General features: G+C 38.2%; 1 protein-coding gene across 1 annotated transcript; it reads right to left on the minus strand.

The window, feature by feature from the left end:
- Nucleotides 1-108: 108 nt before the first annotated feature.
- On the minus strand, nucleotides 109-18590 carry RAB4A (RAB4A, member RAS oncogene family). The gene is made up of 8 exons (XM_042025239.1): nucleotides 18574-18590; nucleotides 10503-10583; nucleotides 9190-9304; nucleotides 7970-8032; nucleotides 6609-6763; nucleotides 5604-5699; nucleotides 3630-3790; nucleotides 109-2325 (listed from the first exon to the last, which is right to left on the minus strand). The coding sequence occupies exons 1-7, from the start codon at nucleotides 18587-18589 to the stop codon at nucleotides 3675-3677; spliced, it is 642 nt and encodes a 213-aa protein (XP_041881173.1). The 5' UTR covers nucleotide 18590; the 3' UTR covers nucleotides 109-2325; nucleotides 3630-3674.
- Between the last annotated feature and the right edge of the window lie 6 nt (nucleotides 18591-18596).

An 18596-nucleotide genomic window follows, 5' to 3' on the forward strand; every position in this document is an offset into this window, starting at 1 on the left:
AGATGGGACAACTGTGAATTCTGTGTGAGTTGCCTAACAGTCACGTTATTGACTCCACGTACCAGACAAAGCTTGCATAAGTAAACAGGATTTGGTGTAAGACACCTAGAAAATCAAGGAAGAATCTTTATTTGGTGCTAGATACAAGCATTAAATGAAATAGTGTAGGCCAACAGACTCATTAAAAGGCAAGACACAGACTTTAATAAGACATTTAAATCTCAATGGGCTGAACAGCTAAAGCTCCACATCCAATGAAACCTCAGCTGCAGGTACCTGGTGGTACTTTATGTAAAACTTCCAGCCATCTTGCTTTGGTAAAGTAAGAATTTTACCCTAAAAACATACATAACCTATTTATCATTTACTGTTCAGGTGAGCTAGGTTTGGTTTGCTGTGTCAACTATAATGCTAAAGCTTGAAATCTACTCTAGGGCTGATATTGGCATGATGGTTTTTTTTAGAAATAAAAGAACCTCAGAGGAGCTATAGTAAACAATAGAGTTTGCACTGCTGAGAGCTATTGCTTCCAACAGTATTTCTCTAAGGAGTTGCAATTTTAGAAAATTTATTTTTAGAATGTCAGCAAGATATGCAGCATAAAAGGCTGAGATACTACAAAACACGCACATTAACCAGGTTAATGTGTATACAGTAAGAGTATACATTAAAAAATGGTAAAAACATGTTCAAACTCATTATAATGACACTATTCTTTCCTTCCAGGGAGGAAGGGGACAGCTTTAAGACAGTTACTGAAAGAATAAAACTGCTTACTGTTTTTTAAACCAGAGACACTTGACCAAAATGATCATAAGAACCAAGTATAAAAGAGGCCAGTCTTGTATGTAAAAGGGACAGAAAGAAGAAAAAGGCCAGTCTTGTATGTAAAAGGGACAGAAGAAAATCCCTGTGAAACCCCTGAATTTCTATTTATAAGCAACAGTCCTCTGCTCCTTTTCAACTGCTACTCTAATAAAGAGGTTTTCATCAACAGCCAACACCCCTTCCACCACTCTGACAGTGACAGGAGAGCAACCTTTAACTCTACTTGTGCTGTGCCAGTGCTCAGCTTTTGCCAGCGTGCCAAGAAACCTGACTGGGTTGTGGAATGGTGTGTGGTGGAACAGACTACCCAGTACCTCATCGTATCCCAGCATTCCAGAACTGGGTTGGGGTTTTGGAACCAACACCCTCCCCAGCTCTGGCAGACAACACATCCCAATTAATAACTGGCTATTTGGACTGGTGGAGGAGACAGCTCCATCCACCTTCCTAGTCCAGAGGACTTGCTTTTGGTAAGCATTTGCAGTTCTGAAAGCCAAACTGAACTGAATGAGGATTAAGACAGGTAAATTTCTTCAGAGTTCTCAGATGTTCTTGAAAATACAGTTATGCTGCTTCAAAAAACACTTTACCCTCTTACCAGGAAGAGAATACCATTGTGAATAATTGTTATCAGTTCTGTAACAAATCCAATCCTAAATACAACAGAGGAGTGATATAACATTGAAGTTTTTGGACCCAACAGCCTTTTTAAACCTAAACCCAGGCTTTTCAAGTACAAAGCATGCTTAATTCCATTTAATTCAGAGACAACCTAAGGTGCATACTTTTCAGATAAGCATCCATTTGAACCAAAAATGTCAGGACAAAGGGAATAAACACAAGTCTCATTTCATGAAAGATGGTATAGCTCGGTGTAGCATTCTTGCTCTGCTCTTGTGCTTTAACTTGCCTTTTCCACCTTGACATACCAGGATACAGAAGTATGGGTCATAAACACACATTAAGAATTGATCCTGTCACCAGCTTGTTAGAATGTGGCAAACTGAGTAGGAAAAATAAACCAACAACCTCCCACTGACAGGTGCCAGTGGTTTTATAATTCAGCCTGTAAATACAAACTATTGTGCAACAAACAAACGTGACAAAGCCTACCTTGTTTAAATTTGTTTATATGGTAAAAAAATAAAATATTAAACTGCTTATAGTGCAACATTCTAATAGCATACATAAGTATACCATGCTTTGTAAATTTACTATTACATTATTTACAGTACATTGCAATGCTTTAAACTAGAGATGAAAGAACAAAAACAGGTAATGGAAAACATTTACATACAGGTCTGAATCTTAATATTGTCCACCAAACTACCAAGTTTGCTTTGCAGACTTGTGTGCTGTGCACATTCCTGCCCCCTACCACAGGACACCTTTCTGTCAGCAGTGGTCTGCTCTGCTTGTAGATAGTGGAAAGATGTTTTTAAAAACTGCATAGCCTTCAAGCTTTTCTCTTTCTTCAAACACCACTTGCAAGGAGAGCTGTAAAATACACAAGAACTCCATTAATTACCCATACCTGATCCATCTGAAAAGTAATCTCTTGAAATAAGATCAATAAATATTCATTTCTGTAGAGCCATACCAAAGCTGAACTAAATTAAAGCCCTTTTCTAGCAGTCTCTTAGTTGAAGAATGGCATTTTGTAGGAGGAAAGCAGTTCAAGAATTCCTATCCATTATTTAAAATTCTGAGCTTTAATTAGGAAATAAGCTCCCAGAACACAGGAAAAAATATGAGAATGTAGAATTATGTGCTGCCTTATTTAATGTTCTATAAAGCTTCTGCTGTCTGCACTGCTCAAGCTGATGAATGACTACAGCAGAAGTGATGCAGTAACTATGCCTGCAGTACTTATTTAATTTGATATCACTGTCCTTGTATTAGACAAATAAGGATTAATTACATCAGAATAATTAACTACACAAGGAGAAAGAACTGTGCTAAGAGCCACTGCATACTGCAAGGAGTTATGTAAAATCCAGTGAATACTGAGAGGTGTCTTAAGGACAACTGTTTATAAGAAAGACTAACCACAGAGCTGTTCTTAGGAGTTTATGTCACTTTTATGTCTCTTCCCCTAGAGCTACTATAGGGAAAATTTTTTTCCTCACTTTCTCTGAAAAACATCTCTGGAAGACTTTAGAACACTGCACACATGCTTCCTAGGCTGCAACAGCCCCAGAAGAACTACTTTAGATGACAGCACTGCTTGAGCAGCAAATACTATTATTCTCTTGTTTACATTTCTGCTAATAGCAGACAGAAATCAGAATAACTTCAGGTTGCTTTTAGGTAGGGGCAAAAAAGTCAGTGGAAGTTTGAAATGTAGTATTATCTTTAATTTTTGAGTCTCAGTGTTTAAGCCTCATATTTTCACTTTATAATAGCTTAGGACAAGATACTGTACCACACATTTTGTGAATGCTCATTTCTATTAATGTTTGTTCTCAATGCAACAGAACTGATTCACTTTCTCTACAGTGCATTAGGTAGCTATTAGGCCCATAATGCATTTCAGGAATTGAGAATTTTAAAATGTTTTCCACAGCATTACTCAGAGTAAGCTAAGATCTAGAAATACTTCAGTAAGAGCACTAGTCTTCCTTTAGTGACCAGATGAGAGAAATCAAACTATAAAAACCCAAATCCACCCTACTGTGCATTATTTCAATAGATTCTCTGTAACTTTACAGGCTAACTGTGGAAAAGCCAAGCACTCAATACAGCACATTTATGAAATATGCTAATTTGCCCACCACCCTGAAATTATTTTGTAACCTTACCTTCTGTATCTAAAGTAAGTATTTGGGATTTTGTATTTTGTTTCTCTAACACCCACATTCTTGAGCACTTTGTGCTTGTGCTCTACGTGGTGATCTCAGCTGTCTCAAGGCAGCATCTCCATACTGAATACCTGAGCCCATTCTTTCTGGATCCAATTCTCCTGGTAAGAAACAAAATGGTCACAAGAACATAGATCATGTGCAAATAATATATTCCAAACTAACTGATAACATTAGATTAAAAATTGCATAACTACATTCTGATCTATTTATGGAGAGATTATCTCAATTCTGTCTACTTTTAGGCAATTTCAAACCTGAATCACTTTTTCCTCTAATTTAACCATGTGTCCTTGATCATGATGACAAAGCAATCTGTCTCAGAGTTAGGCTGCAAACAAGAAATGCATTTGCACTACTTTGAACAAAAGAAGAGTCTAAAATGTTTTCTGCGAACACAGTTAAAAACTTCCTTTCAGAGGCTCATAAGCAAAGAAAATAGTACTGTAGACATCAAACCAAACAAAAATGGATCAATCTGATAGAATTCCAAAAAGAACTGCCCCCAGGGAAAATGATCAAGCTCCACAACTCCTGGTATCCATTTCTGCCTAATTCATACCCTGTGCCTTCAGAACTGCTCTTATGGCTGTACGGTGGTCTGGCCAAGATTAGAATTACTTAATCTACTTAATATTAAAAAACCAACCAACCAGGAATCCCTCTGAATCACTTATTTGGGTTCACTGCACACATGAGCCCTTTGTTAAGTTAGCCAATGGCACCATGTTGAAGGGACAAGTGGATAGCTCCAGAGCTGAGCTGTTATTCAGAAAAGACTTTGATTGAACTACAGGAACAGACCAGAAGGAACCTCATTAATTTCAGCAACTACACATGCAGTGCTCTGCACCTGTGGTGGAACACAGAGAAGCACAGGTGTGGGCTGGGGACCGAGTGGGGAGATAGCAGCAATTGTCAGTACTGGGACACGTTGCCCAGAGGGGCTGTGGAATCTCTGTTCTAGCCCTTGGCAGCTTGCTCTCATTTTGAACCTGAATGTGCTTTAAACAGCAGGCTGGACTAGAGATCTCCACAGGTTCCTTACAGTGTCCATTTTTGCATGATTCAATGGATATGTGCTGGCACAAAAAAACCCAGGAGCAGTTCACAGAAAACAAGACTTAATTCTGTGGTGGCAATGTCTCTTGAAAGCAGTCATGGAACTACAGTATCACGAGAAACTCTCCATACATTGTTTTTTCATTTGGGTTTTGGGTTAGTTTAGGTTCTTTTTGTTTATTTGTTTAAAATGAAAGCTGCTGTTTGGCATTGATTTGATGCGGTAATCAGAAAATTCCTATGAAAACATCATATTTTCATCGAAAAATTTGTCTTTGGCATTTGAAACATGTAATTAGAATCTGAGACAGACTTTTCAATATGGCCAGTACTTGAAACTTTGAAGATACCAAGCAGCTAGAAAAGAGGAAAACTGGAATGCAAATTAGCTGTAATGACATCTAACACACAGGAGCCTGTCTCCAACAGAAACCTGCCCACTTGTGTTGAGAAGCTTCTGGTGTATTTCTAGATCTGCAAAAGTAAAAATGATTTCAACTGAGAGGCAGGAAGGTCACTTCAGAGAAACAGTTGCTAGGAAACATCCCTGAAATTTTTAGTATTACTGTTCATACTCTCTCTCATACTGCATTTCCTGTTATATATGAGAAGCAGAATTAAAAGTTATGTCTGCCCTGATACTAGGTTTCTATTCAGGAGTACAAAACTGTCTAATGGCAGGCTTGGTATTTGTAGGGATGCAGCAACCCACAGAACACACAATTTACACTCAGACCTGACTGTTAAGGTATGCATCACCCACAATTCACACCACCACCCCTTTTTGGATACTTCCATGTGCACTTTTATTAGTTTTCACATTAAAAAAAAAAATTATAAAGCTTAATTTACCTGATTCAATTTTATTGAGTATTTTCCTTGCACACTGTACAAAGGCCTCTTCGACATTTTCCCCCGTTAGAGCACTTGTTTCCAAGAACATCAGCTCTGCATTTGACACAAAAAAAAAAAAAATCCTCAAAACAAGTCTGGAATACCAGATATAGCAATTCAAAACATGAAAGCTAGGAGCAATAAAAATATTTCTACAGACATCTATGTCAAAATGCATGGTCCAGAAAAACTAACCTTTGATGGGAAAACCACAGAAAACATCCTCTAAAATTTACACATGGACCTTAGAATGCTGGAATCCAAAGATAATAACCCGGGCTGTGCACGCAAAACAGCGCTTGAAACCAAACTTCATACAGTTTCCCATTAAAAGAGGTTATATTCAATACCAAAGTCAACAGCCAGACTTGGTAGAAAAGACTTTAATTAATTTACAAAGTCAAAACCAGATTTTGCTGATGGCAGGACTGCAGCACAGAAGCTCAGACCGAGACTGGCTTTAGCTGGCACAGAAACATGTCCTCAGACTGGAAATCCTGAATACTACAGACCAGGTAATAGTCCTCTGGATCCACACCCTGCACTGAACTCAGCTTTCCATGAGTAAAAGTCATTGCTTCAAACTGCAGCACACCCCATACAACCTTGTCTATTATCTACAGAATCTTTAAGATGCTTAAAAATAGGAATTTATGTTCTTCATTTTCTCCTCAGCCCTTTGGAGGCAAGGCAATACCTGAAATTGTAATACATCTCCTATGGAATATATCTCCACACAGAGGATACTCTTAAAGGAGCAGCTGCGACTGGAAGAATCACTGGTAATGAGACTTAAGTAGTACATGTAGTTTGCACTGCAGACACTGCCTCTCTGGGCCTCATGTACTGACAGAACCCCTTTCTGCAGACAAGGTACAAAGTACAGCTTAACTGCACAGAAATGTTAATGATTTGAAGTACTATGCATTTTTGAATGCTACGTGAAGGTTTTGTACTACTTACCGTTTTCCTGTGCAAACCGGGATGCTTCTAAAAAAGTGACCTCACGATCTGCATCAAGATCCTTTTTGTTTCCACACAGTATTATCACAATATTTTGACTTGCTAACATTCTTGCATCTGTCAACCAATTAGTAAGTGCATTGTAGGTTTCTCGGCTGTGTAGGAAAGAACATCCTTTATTAGGACACACTTATGTCTCCTGAACAGATCACCGAATTAAAACTCAGAAGGCAAATTGGTGTTTGTGGCAAACAACAAACTGCTGGTAGTCAGGCAAGGCACCTACACATCTCAGTGTGCCACTGATGAACTGGGAAGAGTATCAAATGCCTTCATGAAACTATTTAAAAGCTTGAGTTTTTAAAAATCAAAATTAAATCAATCACAAAATATAAACACACAATTATAAATCACCGTGTTAATGTGAAAAGCTAAAATTTTAAGCTCTAATCTAGTTTTAACCTTTTGTGCATGATATTTTGGGATAACAGAATGAGATATTGTTCCACTTGGAATTCAACTGATACTTAAATTACCAGTGGGACAGTTAGAATTTACAAGGCTTGTGTAGATGTGCATGCCTTAACTTTCACACCGCTGTCAGGACCTACACTGCAGGCAGTCACCCTGCACACACCATTTGTCATTGTCACAGTGGTCAGAGAGAAAGCCTTCAAGCAGCAGGACTGACAGATGACTCCAGCTGACCTTAAGCACAGAACACAGATTTCAAAGCCTGCTGAGAGAATCCTTCACTCACAGGACAACAAGCAGCAATCTAGTGAACCACCATAAAGCAACACAAAACTCATCTGACAGGTATCAGTCAATGGTGGCAGGAAGAATGTGGGCATGTGTAATGGTAAGGTGTTTTATTGGCTGCCCATACTATTAAAATATTAAAAGATGCAGAAATGAACAGAATTTTGGGCTACAGTTAAGGAATTTGTATGCAGAGCTAGATTCTCCAGAGGATGATCTTCTACCCCAGCACAATAATCAGCAATTTCCACAAGTAAGGGCGCAGTGCCTTGGTTAAGGATGGCTGAAGTCTGCTCTTGTTTCTGTGGCAAGGCTTGCTGAGGGAGTGGCTGTGTGTAGTCCACCATGGTTAGATCAGCAACTTAGGAGCCAATCTCCACAAATTTGTGTAACCCTTTAGGATTGTTCACATTTATGACATTCACATATCTCATGTAAGCAAGTTCCAAAACCTAAATACGCACTGATACAGAAGTACTTCTTATACTTCCTTTTCTTCCTGCCCAATCTCAATTAGAGCATTAGGTATTTGGAAAGGAATCATTGTGCATTGATGGAATCTGGCAGTCTACGAGCAAAAGAGCTGCTGGCTTTCTTACCTGGTTATATCATAGACAAGCAAGGCACCTGCAGCCCCTCTATAGTAACTCCTTGTTACAGACCTGAAACAGAATTACAAATATACATTTCTGTGGTGCCTTCACTGTTTAAAATCTGGGTTAATACAACACAATCTGTATTATGAAACAGAATTCTCATTTACATATTTAAAACAAAACATGTTTTTAGACAATGTTATCAGCTGTGCAGCAGCAGACTAATTACAACTATGATTTTGATGAAGCACTTTCATTAAATATAGCTGCACAAGGATTCTCAAAGTCCATTATGACCCATGTGCTCCTGAAAGTACACAAATCATCATAATCCATGACCAGATACAGAACTTGAGGCTGATATCTGGCCAACACACTGAAGAGACCTCATTAATGAAGACTACATATCACAGCCCAGCTTTATCAAGTCAGAAGTATATCCAAAGGACTAGTCTAATAGAAGACATTTACCTGGATTGCTGTCCATTACTCAGACTTCTACCATCATACTCATCTTTGTTAACCAACCCCTCTCCCAAAACAAAGAAACCTCAGGCACACACTCCATCCTCCCAAAAACAGAAAAAAAAAATTGATGTCCTATGTGATGGTGAATGTACCTAGGAACACATTAGATTTTTACTGAGTTTGAGCTATGCCTCAGATGCAGAACACTGTTAAAATACAGCATTAAAAGTACTAAGTTCTAAGCTGACAAATTGATTGCTTTTTCTCTAAGAAACTTAAGATATCTCAGTCTTTCTAGAAATATATTTACCCCAATGAATTTGACTGATTTCTTTTCTTCTCTAATCAAACTGTATATAGAATTACACAGTGCAATTGTTTTCATGCAGATTTTGAACAGTTTACAACTTCCTGACGTTTACTTATTCCAACCAATAGAAGGTCTTCTAAACATAGAGTTGAGCACATACACTTAGTTAAAAAACAATTATGAGTTTGGCTGGTGAACAAAGCTTTTAGCCACCTATTCTACTCATATACCTTAACAGAAAATACCCAATGAAAGAAAGGGCAGAACTCAGATCCTGCAAGGCAGCATTGCTCTACTGTGGTCTGTCCAGCTTGGAAGGTTAATATGAAAGAGACAAACAATTCCACTGATGAAGAAGCTTTGCCTAGTAACAAGCAGAGATAAATAATATCCACCACTCACAGCAGCAATTTAGTAACACTTAATAAAAGGCTGAAAAGCATACCTGAACCTTTCTTGTCCTGCTGTATCCCATATCTGCAATTTTACATATTTACCACCAACATTTATGATCTTTGAACCGAATTCCACTCCTATAGTATGATTTGAGTCATCTTTGACTACGGAAAAAAAAGAAATAAAATCAGACTTATTTGAAGAATATTTAGAGTGAATAAACAGCTTTTACATAAAACTGTTTAGGTATTATCAAAACTCCTAAGTGTTCAAATTACAAACTACTTCCTGAACCATCAAATTTAGTGTCACTCATTAGCCTACTGCCACCACACAGAAATAAATGTTCTTACAATTTTTGACAGCTTAGACAATTCAAAATTACTACTAGAATGGCCTGCCTTAAATAATTTCCAGTTCACTTTAATAAGTGGCAAGATACTTATTGTACATTTTTTTCCAACTGTGTTTTCTAATACCTTAATACCATTTAAAATTTAAATTCATGGAATGCAGAACAAAAAAAGACACTGTCTTGTCCATGAATATGCAAGAGCCAATTCTTATTTAATGCACAAAGTTAAGATCCTTGCCCTATGTATGTTGTTGCTATCACAGAATCCCAGCAATTTACAGCTGCCCTTACTTGAAGCAAGGGCTTGTTTCGAGTTCACGCAGAATCAAGCCATGTCCCTTAGTGCTTTACACATCAGTACCCTTAAGTATTCCTCAAGAGATAAGGTGACTGTTTGGTTACTGTTTGGCTGAGAAAGGTAACAGTCACCTTAGATTCACAAAGGTTTCTAAATGCATATTTGTTGGATTGTATTAAATGTACAGCCCAACAGAAATTTTTCTTTTATGTTATCTGCTCATTTCTGAATAACATTCACAATGAAATCTCTACCAATATTTATCATAAACCACAGTCCTTAACAAAGAAAATGTGGTTACTATTTACTTAAAAAGATACTACAGGCTTTCTAAATTGACTCAAGCAATTCAACTTTTCTTTCATCAATTTTTCTAAATATCCAAGTCTCTGCTATATATCTAGGGAAGCTTGTAGCTGCAAATTATAACTCCCACAAAAAGTTAAGCCTATTTTCACCAAAATCCTGTTATATTTATTTGAGAGGAATACAGAATAATGCTTCATATTAGGCTTTAGATTAAAGACAAACAGTGAGCAATAGGGATTTACAGCATGGTTCTGAACATAATTCTTTACTAAAATTCTCACCTATACAAATAAGAGAATTAGGGGAGCTTCCATACCAATAAAAGGCACTCATGTAGGCAGAGCCTTTACCTGTGGTACAAAGCAATGAAGAACTCTGACTGTCCTTCACATGTACTTACATTTCTTTTCAATAAATTGGTGTAGCAAACAGGATTTTCCAGTTCCAGCATTTCCTATGACCAAGAACTTAAACAGGAAATCTGAAGATTGAAAGAAAAAGAAAAAAGAAGAAATTGCTAAATTTTAGTATGGACTCACATTTTTATTACAAGACCAAGTTCACAAGCCAACTATTCTCTTGTAGCTGTTATTTCGAAGGGAAGGGAATAGATGACAAAATTAGCAAAATAGCAATAAATCTGAAGAATAATCCAGTGTCCGCAACAGTGATGTCAGACAGCAAGAGCTAAGAATTGTTGTTTATGGAGATGCAAGGAAAACAAAATAAGGTGAAAATGGCTGAATCTGAATTCAGTTAAAATAGGCTGAATCACATGTAAATAGTTGGCTTGTATTCCAGCAACCTGTTTCAAAAGTACGTAAGCTATTAACTATAGTCAACACAAATAGATTATCATGTCATTTCTTAAAATCGATACTTTTGGGGAGGGGTTGTTGGTTTGTTTTTGTTTGTGGTTTTTTTGGATTTTAATTTTTGTAGGTTTAAAATTTACATTAATTTGAACTTCTCTACTAACAGTTTAATACTCATACTTTGTTTTAATCTTTGTACAGCTGGGACAACTACAGTATTTCTCGACAATATTTAGAGGGAAGAAGTAATTTCTATTGTGGGATGCCTAGTTTCACATTTCCTCCGCATGTTAAATTAATATACATTTATTTCTGTTACCTATTTATGAGCCATTTGTATCAATGTTCATTGGTAATACACATATTTAAGGTTTATGGCCCATTTCTATTGTTTTAACAGTTACATATAATGCTTTAATTCTACCACCACAAATCTGCTTTCAGTTTTGCTAAAGACTGAAGAAAGCTTTCCTGTCTTACTAATCTCAAAAATTATAAACTGATTAGAAAGCTTACAACTGCTTCCTCCAATACACTGCCACCAAGGCAACATTTGCAGCTCATGCAAGATTCCCTATTTATGTTTCTACCAGCAGCAGATTTTTTACTCTTTATTGCACAGTTTCTCTAATAAACACAGCAGGTCTCCAGAAGACATCTGGTAAGCATGGAAGGAAAATGATTAAGTTTGCAATATCAACAAAACCAAAAACATTAATTTTGTTAAGAGTGTTGAAAGCTGTCAAATGGGCTACATGGGTATTGGCCCAGGGGATGGCAGAATAAAAAGAAACCTACATTATGCCAAGTAAGTCAAAGAACTGATAAAATCCTCTATCAGGACCTCATCGGAGTATTTAGTTTTAAAAATCAAATTTAAGATGCACACAAATCTATGTGTCCATTCCATTTCATGAAGGAGTTATTTGTTATGGTATATCATAAACACTCCCTAGCAATGCCAAAAGGAACAAACAAGTTTCTCAAATGCTAAGATTCCCACTGTTAAAAAGACAGTAGTAAAACACAGAGCTATGAGTCCTGGAAATGTCTACTGTTCTTTGTCTTCACCTGTCTTCTGGATTTTATTAATATTTAAAATGAGCTAATGTTTTACTAAGTATTTTTGCTTTTTTATATTTTGCCCCTGCATGATTTTCTTGTTTCAAATGCTGGAACAGGCTTGGAATAGATTCTGAATTCTACCCTTCTCAGAAGATGGCTGTTTCCTGCTTACAAATATGACCATTTACATGCTCAAGACTTTCTGTTTCAAAATCTTCTTGTTCTTCACGCCCCCACCCAGCTGCTCATGCTTTCTGGATTAAAGAAAAATAATTACAAAAAGGATTTTCCTCCAGGTTATGAAAATTTTGTGTTATCTCCTCTAAGGAAGAGCCCTTCATGTCACCTCAACTGCAAAACACGCTGAAGCTGAGAACCCTTCATTCTATCAAGTCTTCACTGTTAGTATGAAATGTAGATATCATAAATAGCGCAAAGTGTCAGGTTAAGAAAAAATTCATCTCAAAGAAAGTTGAGTTTCAATTTTTATGGATCAAGTATCACTGGTTAGCTGCCTTTGACACCATTTTGTATACTTACACTACTGTCTGTGTGTGTGTGTGTGTAATCTCACTGGTTTTACCACTTTCAGAGTACCTCAAAATGCAGGATATTCTGAGACACAGACACAATCAAAATAATCTGTTTCTGATGCTGCCATTTTCCCACACATAAATCTGAAACCCAGTTAAAACTGGTTCTACCTCTTATCTGGTGAATGCTGTTTGTCAGATTTTCTCCTTAAAAACAACTATAAAATTCAAGTTTACCTTCCTTTTTTGTCCATGGAAGACTCGTTTTATTGACAGCAGTACAACAGCTACTGCAAACCTAAACCAGGGAAACACTAAAACCAAAACTCTATTTCCCCTTTCCCCACTAACTTGCACTGTAACTGCAAGCACTGGTTGTCAAATGCGGCTCACGAAGGCGTACTTGTGCAACCCACAAACCCACACTGAGCAGCAAATTCAACACACTGCTCCTTTCTGCACAGACAGGCTGCAGGCCACTGAGGCCTTGGGACAACCATGTCGCTGGCAGGGACTGATCCGGAAGAGCATCAGAACAGCAGTGTATTTTTCCCTGAGGTGTTTTAAGTTGAGGTGCTTTATATTTTGCTCTGAAAGCAACAGTGCTATTTGGGGATTTTATATTCATGTCTTTAAATGGATAATGTATTCTAGCAGCGCTTCATAACAGACTCCCAATTCCTATTGAGATTCAGTTGTGCCAGACAAATTTAAAAGGGAATCTTTCCTACGAATTAGCCACTTAATTGCCAGTTCAATGCCTGCTTACTTAGCAGAAAAAAAAAAATCCCTCTCACAAAAATAGCAAATGGGCCTTTTAAGATGAAACCTGAAATAGTTACAATTAACTTTTTCTCGGTATGAAACAAAGAGAAATGTGTTTTATTCCACCAAACTAAGACAAATGTCTTTTAGTCCATTTCATAAAATGAAAATGTCAGAATCTTCTAACAAAAAAAGCTAAAACCTTTCTGCACCAAGCAGCAATGTTTCCAGACACACGTAGTCTCAGAGTAAAAGACGTTACATTCACAAATATAACTATGTTTCTAAAATTTTAAACTCAAATTTTATGTAAATTGTTCAAACTAGCAAAAAGCTTTCAGACTTAAGTTACCAGTTTATCCACAAGCACTGGATAACATGGTTCAGGAAATATGGAATACTCTGCACATTTAATCAACTGCAAGGAAGGACAAGAAAAATGCTTTGCCAATACCAAAAGTTAAAAATACCAAGATTTAACAAACTTTTAAGTTCACGGCCTAGCATATTAATGAATAAGGTAATATCAGATAAGAACAAGGAGAACATTTTTCATCTTGTTTTTCTGCAACTTCTTTCTTATAATGTCATTCTGTATGACAACTGGTACCACATCAACTACATTTTTATTACTTATTTTAGCATGCAGTTTAGGATATGAAATGTTTTCCCTTTAAGCCATACAGATGTATGTAAGATTCAGCACAGTTCGGAAGCACAGAAACCAAATGAGATTGGGCAGATGGCTTCTTTTAGACCATCACTGTGGACTCAAACTTTATATAATCATTCTTTGCAACTTCAGCAAATGCAACTCACATTCTAGTGTTTGCACTACTGCTTAATTGCTTTAGTTTTTCTTTTTTAACTTCCCAGAGGAGTTAATTCACTTCATTTCATAGCTTTTTTTAATCTCCTCTTTTCTTTCCAATTGACCAAGCAGCTCAGAGCTCCAGCATTCCAGTCAGCGGCCAAGGCTGTCACCCTAGAGAACCTTTTCTTTTGAATCCTGTTGTTCCTCCTTCATAGAAAAGCTGAAAAGCATCATCATTCAGATGTTACAAGTGCTTGCTGCCATGCTGGGTGCTGAAAAGGTCTAGAAAAGTTAAAGCACTTCGCCTTTAAATAAGATCGTCTTTATACAGAAGATATTTAGGATGAAAACCGAACTTTGTGCTAAAGGGAAAAAGGGTTACAGGATATGCACTACAGAAATCATAAGGAGATGAAACATAGCATAGCATGGCTGTTTAAGTTAATAAGGGAATATAAAGAATCAGCTTACTCCCCTCTGAGAGCTACATGCATCACCTGATCCCAACCTGCGTAGGGGGTGCAGGAAATAAAACTTATTTTCTAGCACAGGCGTTTTTTGTGCTAGAGTGAATTGCGGCTTCACTCTAAAGATGCACCAGCAGCACAAGCTGTTAAATGACATGAATTACATCACGTCTTTTGTGTTTGTTTTTTTCTTTTGGGGGTGGTGGTGCAGTGTGAGCTGAGGGGAAAGGAGAAGAGAGACAATTGTGGGCTTTGACTCAAGCACCAGCAAAAACAGATGGCTGATGTGGCAACCACCCCCAGACATCCAACCTCCTCCTTTGACTGAAGCCTGCTCCAGTAGAAGGAACAGTCAAACAGCTTCTGAGATGCTGTAGCTTAGTCTTTAAAATGCAATGAGAATTAAATTGTTTCCCTTACACTGCTAACACGGTAGTGTAGGGGGCAGACCAAATTATATCCCCAATCTCAGTTTGATCTCCTTCCAACTCCTTGTAATAGAGTAGAATTTATATTCACTAACGCTGACCCTTAGGAAAGTCTTTCATTCACGCCATAGGGCAGGAGGAAAGAGTGCTCTGAAGCATTCCTACTGGCATTTGCTGCCTTTAAAAGAAAGGAGGAGCTATTCCCACTGCTTACTCCTTTCTCTAGCAGGAGGTTAACAAGACAAACAGGTAGAACAGATAAACCTGGGTCTATTCCAATCTGCATAAAGAATGCTTCAAAGAGGGAAGATCTGCTTCCTTACAAGCAAAAGAGCTATGCTCTCTAAGAAATAAAATCAGATTTGAAACAAACTGAAGACCAGGGTGATAAATGCAAATACCATCAGGTAAATGGTGGGGAATGGGATGGCAAGAAAAGGATGAGACAAATTGTCCAGATCAAAAAGAATTCTTTTCAAATGGATGGAAAGACTATACATTCTCTGACAATGATAGAGATTGGTAAGCTTATGTGACCAGATTGGGAGCAGTAGATGCTGGTAGAGAAAACACAAGGAACTAAGAAGTGAAAAGATTTGACTTGAATCTTACACATTGCATTTATTCAATGCTCAGTTGAATAAATTCTCAATTCAATACAACTTCCATCCTTCTACTATTTAAAATCCAATGGTTGCTTTGCATTTACTTATTAAATATAAGATACTTTTATGTCAGGCTGTATTTAACCCAAAAACATGTATATTTTGAACTGGGAAGCAGGCTAAAACATGCATGTGTTGTTATATGGCAATTATCTACAGAAAGGCCATTGCATCTCACAAAACTTGAGTTAAAAAGAGTTTTCCTGTGAATAAGAGATTTGTTTCCAATGTCACATGTTAAACTTTTTAAAGAACGACTCTTTTCTCCCACAAGCAGCAGGAAAATGTTCTTTCTAAACCCAGTCTCAAAATTCATGGAGTTATCTTGTATTTGTGTTTGGTTTGGTTTTGGCACTTTGTACGGGAAACAAATTGAACATATAATAATTGAACAGATATTGAATTGAACACATAAATAATTGAACAGATAAGAAAGCTAAGAACAGAAGATACATAACCAATGTAATAGATCTACAGGAATGAAAATATGAATTGTAAGGAAAATTTAGTGCCAAGACCAAGAAGCTGCAGAACTTTGTTTGAAAAGAGGAAAGAGACAAGAATCTCAGTAATGGATGGAAAGAGTGAAAAGTGAGTGAACAGAAAACCTTCAGAGAAGATAGAATTTGACATGGAGGAAGAAACTAAGGGAGAAAAAAAACAGGAGGAGACATGAAATTAACAGTGGGGGCCAGAGGAAAGGCTGTTTATTCCCTACGGATTGAGAAAAATATTGAAAAAAATAACCCCCCTTTCAAACGAAAGAAGTTGAAACCTCACAGCAAAATCAAAGTCATATAAAAGGCAGCAAAATGACATTGGAAAGAAAAACACCAACCCAACCACCAACCAGTTTCCTAAGCCCACCTGTATGGGATGAAAAGCTTGAGGTTACATAATTAGAACGGGTCATAATTCAGGTGACAAGAAAAATCTAATTCATGACTAAGCATTTACAAGCCATAGAGATTCCAGGAGGGGGATACAGTGACCACTAATCTCAGTCAGCAGGGAGAAACTGACCTAATACTTCTCCCATCCTTCATGGTCATTGTAACAGCTGGTCAGAAACAAACCACTCATTGTTAGGACAGTGAGCACACTAAATCCAGAGAGTTCATCAAGCACAGAAGATCTGTAATTTAATCACATTGTACTGCTAACTTTGATATGTCAATGGGGCTGCTACATATGTGGACAGGACACTGCAAAATTAGATACTGACTACTGTTGTAGTCAGAGATTGTAGAGCCCATTAGTTAAATTTTATGCTATAACTTAGCTTTTGTTCTTCTGTGTACTCTAGAACTTGAAACTCTCAAGCATTCTAACACGGAATTTTTTGTAGCTTGTGTGTGCATAGGACAGACACAGAAATTCCAAAGGGTAATATATCAAACAAGAATTAAACTAATAAAAGGAACAACCCACAACTACAAGGCTTCCATTTCAAGGGCTTGTTTTCTAGGATACCAAAATAATCAGAAAGTATCAACTGCTCCAGTGGGCTTACTTTCCCTATTCTGCATCACTGGAACAATGCAAAAAATGTTTCAATGTTCTCGTTTAAGATACCAATCATCTATTTGGCTTATCTAGTATTACAGCATCAAAAGAGGAGCACCACTGAAATTCTGTCATCTCTGGCTTTCTACCAGGTCTCTTGCTCAGAGAGCATCATAAGCATAGCCAAAGTGATCCCAGTTCTAGGTCACAAGAGTTCAGAGCATGAAGAACTTTTCAAACTCAAATCTAGATGGACAAAGCACACCCGTCTGATTTCTACATGTAAGTCTTACATGTTTCTAGAAAGTATGGACAAAAGAAGCAGGGTCTTAGTATCCTCATGTTGGCACTTCAAGGGCTGCCCCACACTCTTGCCTTGTTTTGCCCCTTAGTTTGGAGCATTTGCTGTACACCGAAGCACTGACCAGTAGGACAGAACGTCAAGCACTGATGACTACAGTATTGAAAATAGAGTGCCTTACACAGTAGAAACAATCAGGTCACTAGGCCTACTCCTGATGGACATCCCAGCCCCCAAACGGTTTCCAGAGTTGTTGTGTCCAATTTTGCTTTAATTATTCAGTATTCAATTCTGATCTTACTCTCATGGACTATGAATACGAACCTATTACCTGGATTTAGAATATGTTTACATGTATAACAGCATTTTTATACTGGAAAATATTACAGAACTGTTTGGCATGGAAAGGGTAGAAAAGAAATCTATTCAAGCAGAATTTCAAGTACAATTATAAAGAAAAGAAATTAAAACGATTCAGTTGCTACTCGTCTCCTCCACCTAGCCAGCAATACCAGCTCTGCTTACCTCTTTGACTCCTCACTTCTCTTTGATGCTCCCAGCGAGGCACTGACACACCCTGTCAGTGCCTGCACTCCGACTTACCCCACCGGATGTTTTCCTACCAGTAGTAGTCAGACATCCATGCCAAGATAGGGACATACGAACATACCCACTGATCTTTTCACCCCCAACTCACTCTCAAAGTCAACTCTTTTTGACGCCGCACGTCTAAGACAACAGGACCGAAACCTTAACCTGACCCGCAGAAGCGCACGCCATCTCCAGGTAAAGGAACGGGCGGTTTCTCCCAGAGGACATGCACTGCAAGTTTCCTTCTGGACGCCCCGGACCACAACAAGCAGCGCCCAAGTCGGCGCCTGCTCACCCTGAAGGATAACTTGGAAGGCTCCTGGCGGGCCGGCCGGGCAGCCACGGGCGGGGCAGAAGCTGCGGGGCTCAGGGCAGCGCCGGGCAGAGGGACCCGCCCGAGCCCGGGGAGCCCTCACGTCACACCGGCTCCTTCCCCGCTCCTCACGGGGCACTGCCCGGGCCCGCTCCCCCGGAGGGGAGGGGGGAGAGGGGGATCCTCTCACCCCGCCCCCGGATCCTACCGTAGGTCTCGGACATGGCACTC

Source organism: Corvus kubaryi, unplaced genomic scaffold (genome assembly GCF_017639235.1).
Source record: "Corvus kubaryi isolate FWS band 111438036 unplaced genomic scaffold, C.kubaryi_AGA036_p1.0 37266, whole genome shotgun sequence".
Taxonomy (NCBI): Eukaryota; Metazoa; Chordata; class Aves; order Passeriformes; family Corvidae; genus Corvus; species Corvus kubaryi.

What these genes read in the sequence shown, in the direction of transcription:
- RAB4A (XM_042025239.1), bottom strand. An exon ending in CCAATTTATTGAAAAGAAAT is followed by an intron (nt 9,305 to 10,502) that starts GTAAGTACATGT and finishes TTTTTTCCGTAG; the next exon opens with TCAAAGATGACTCAAATCAT. An exon ending in CCGGTTTGCACAGGAAAACG is followed by an intron (nt 5,700 to 6,608) that starts GTAAGTAGTACA and finishes TGTCAAATGCAG; the next exon opens with AGCTGATGTTCTTGGAAACA.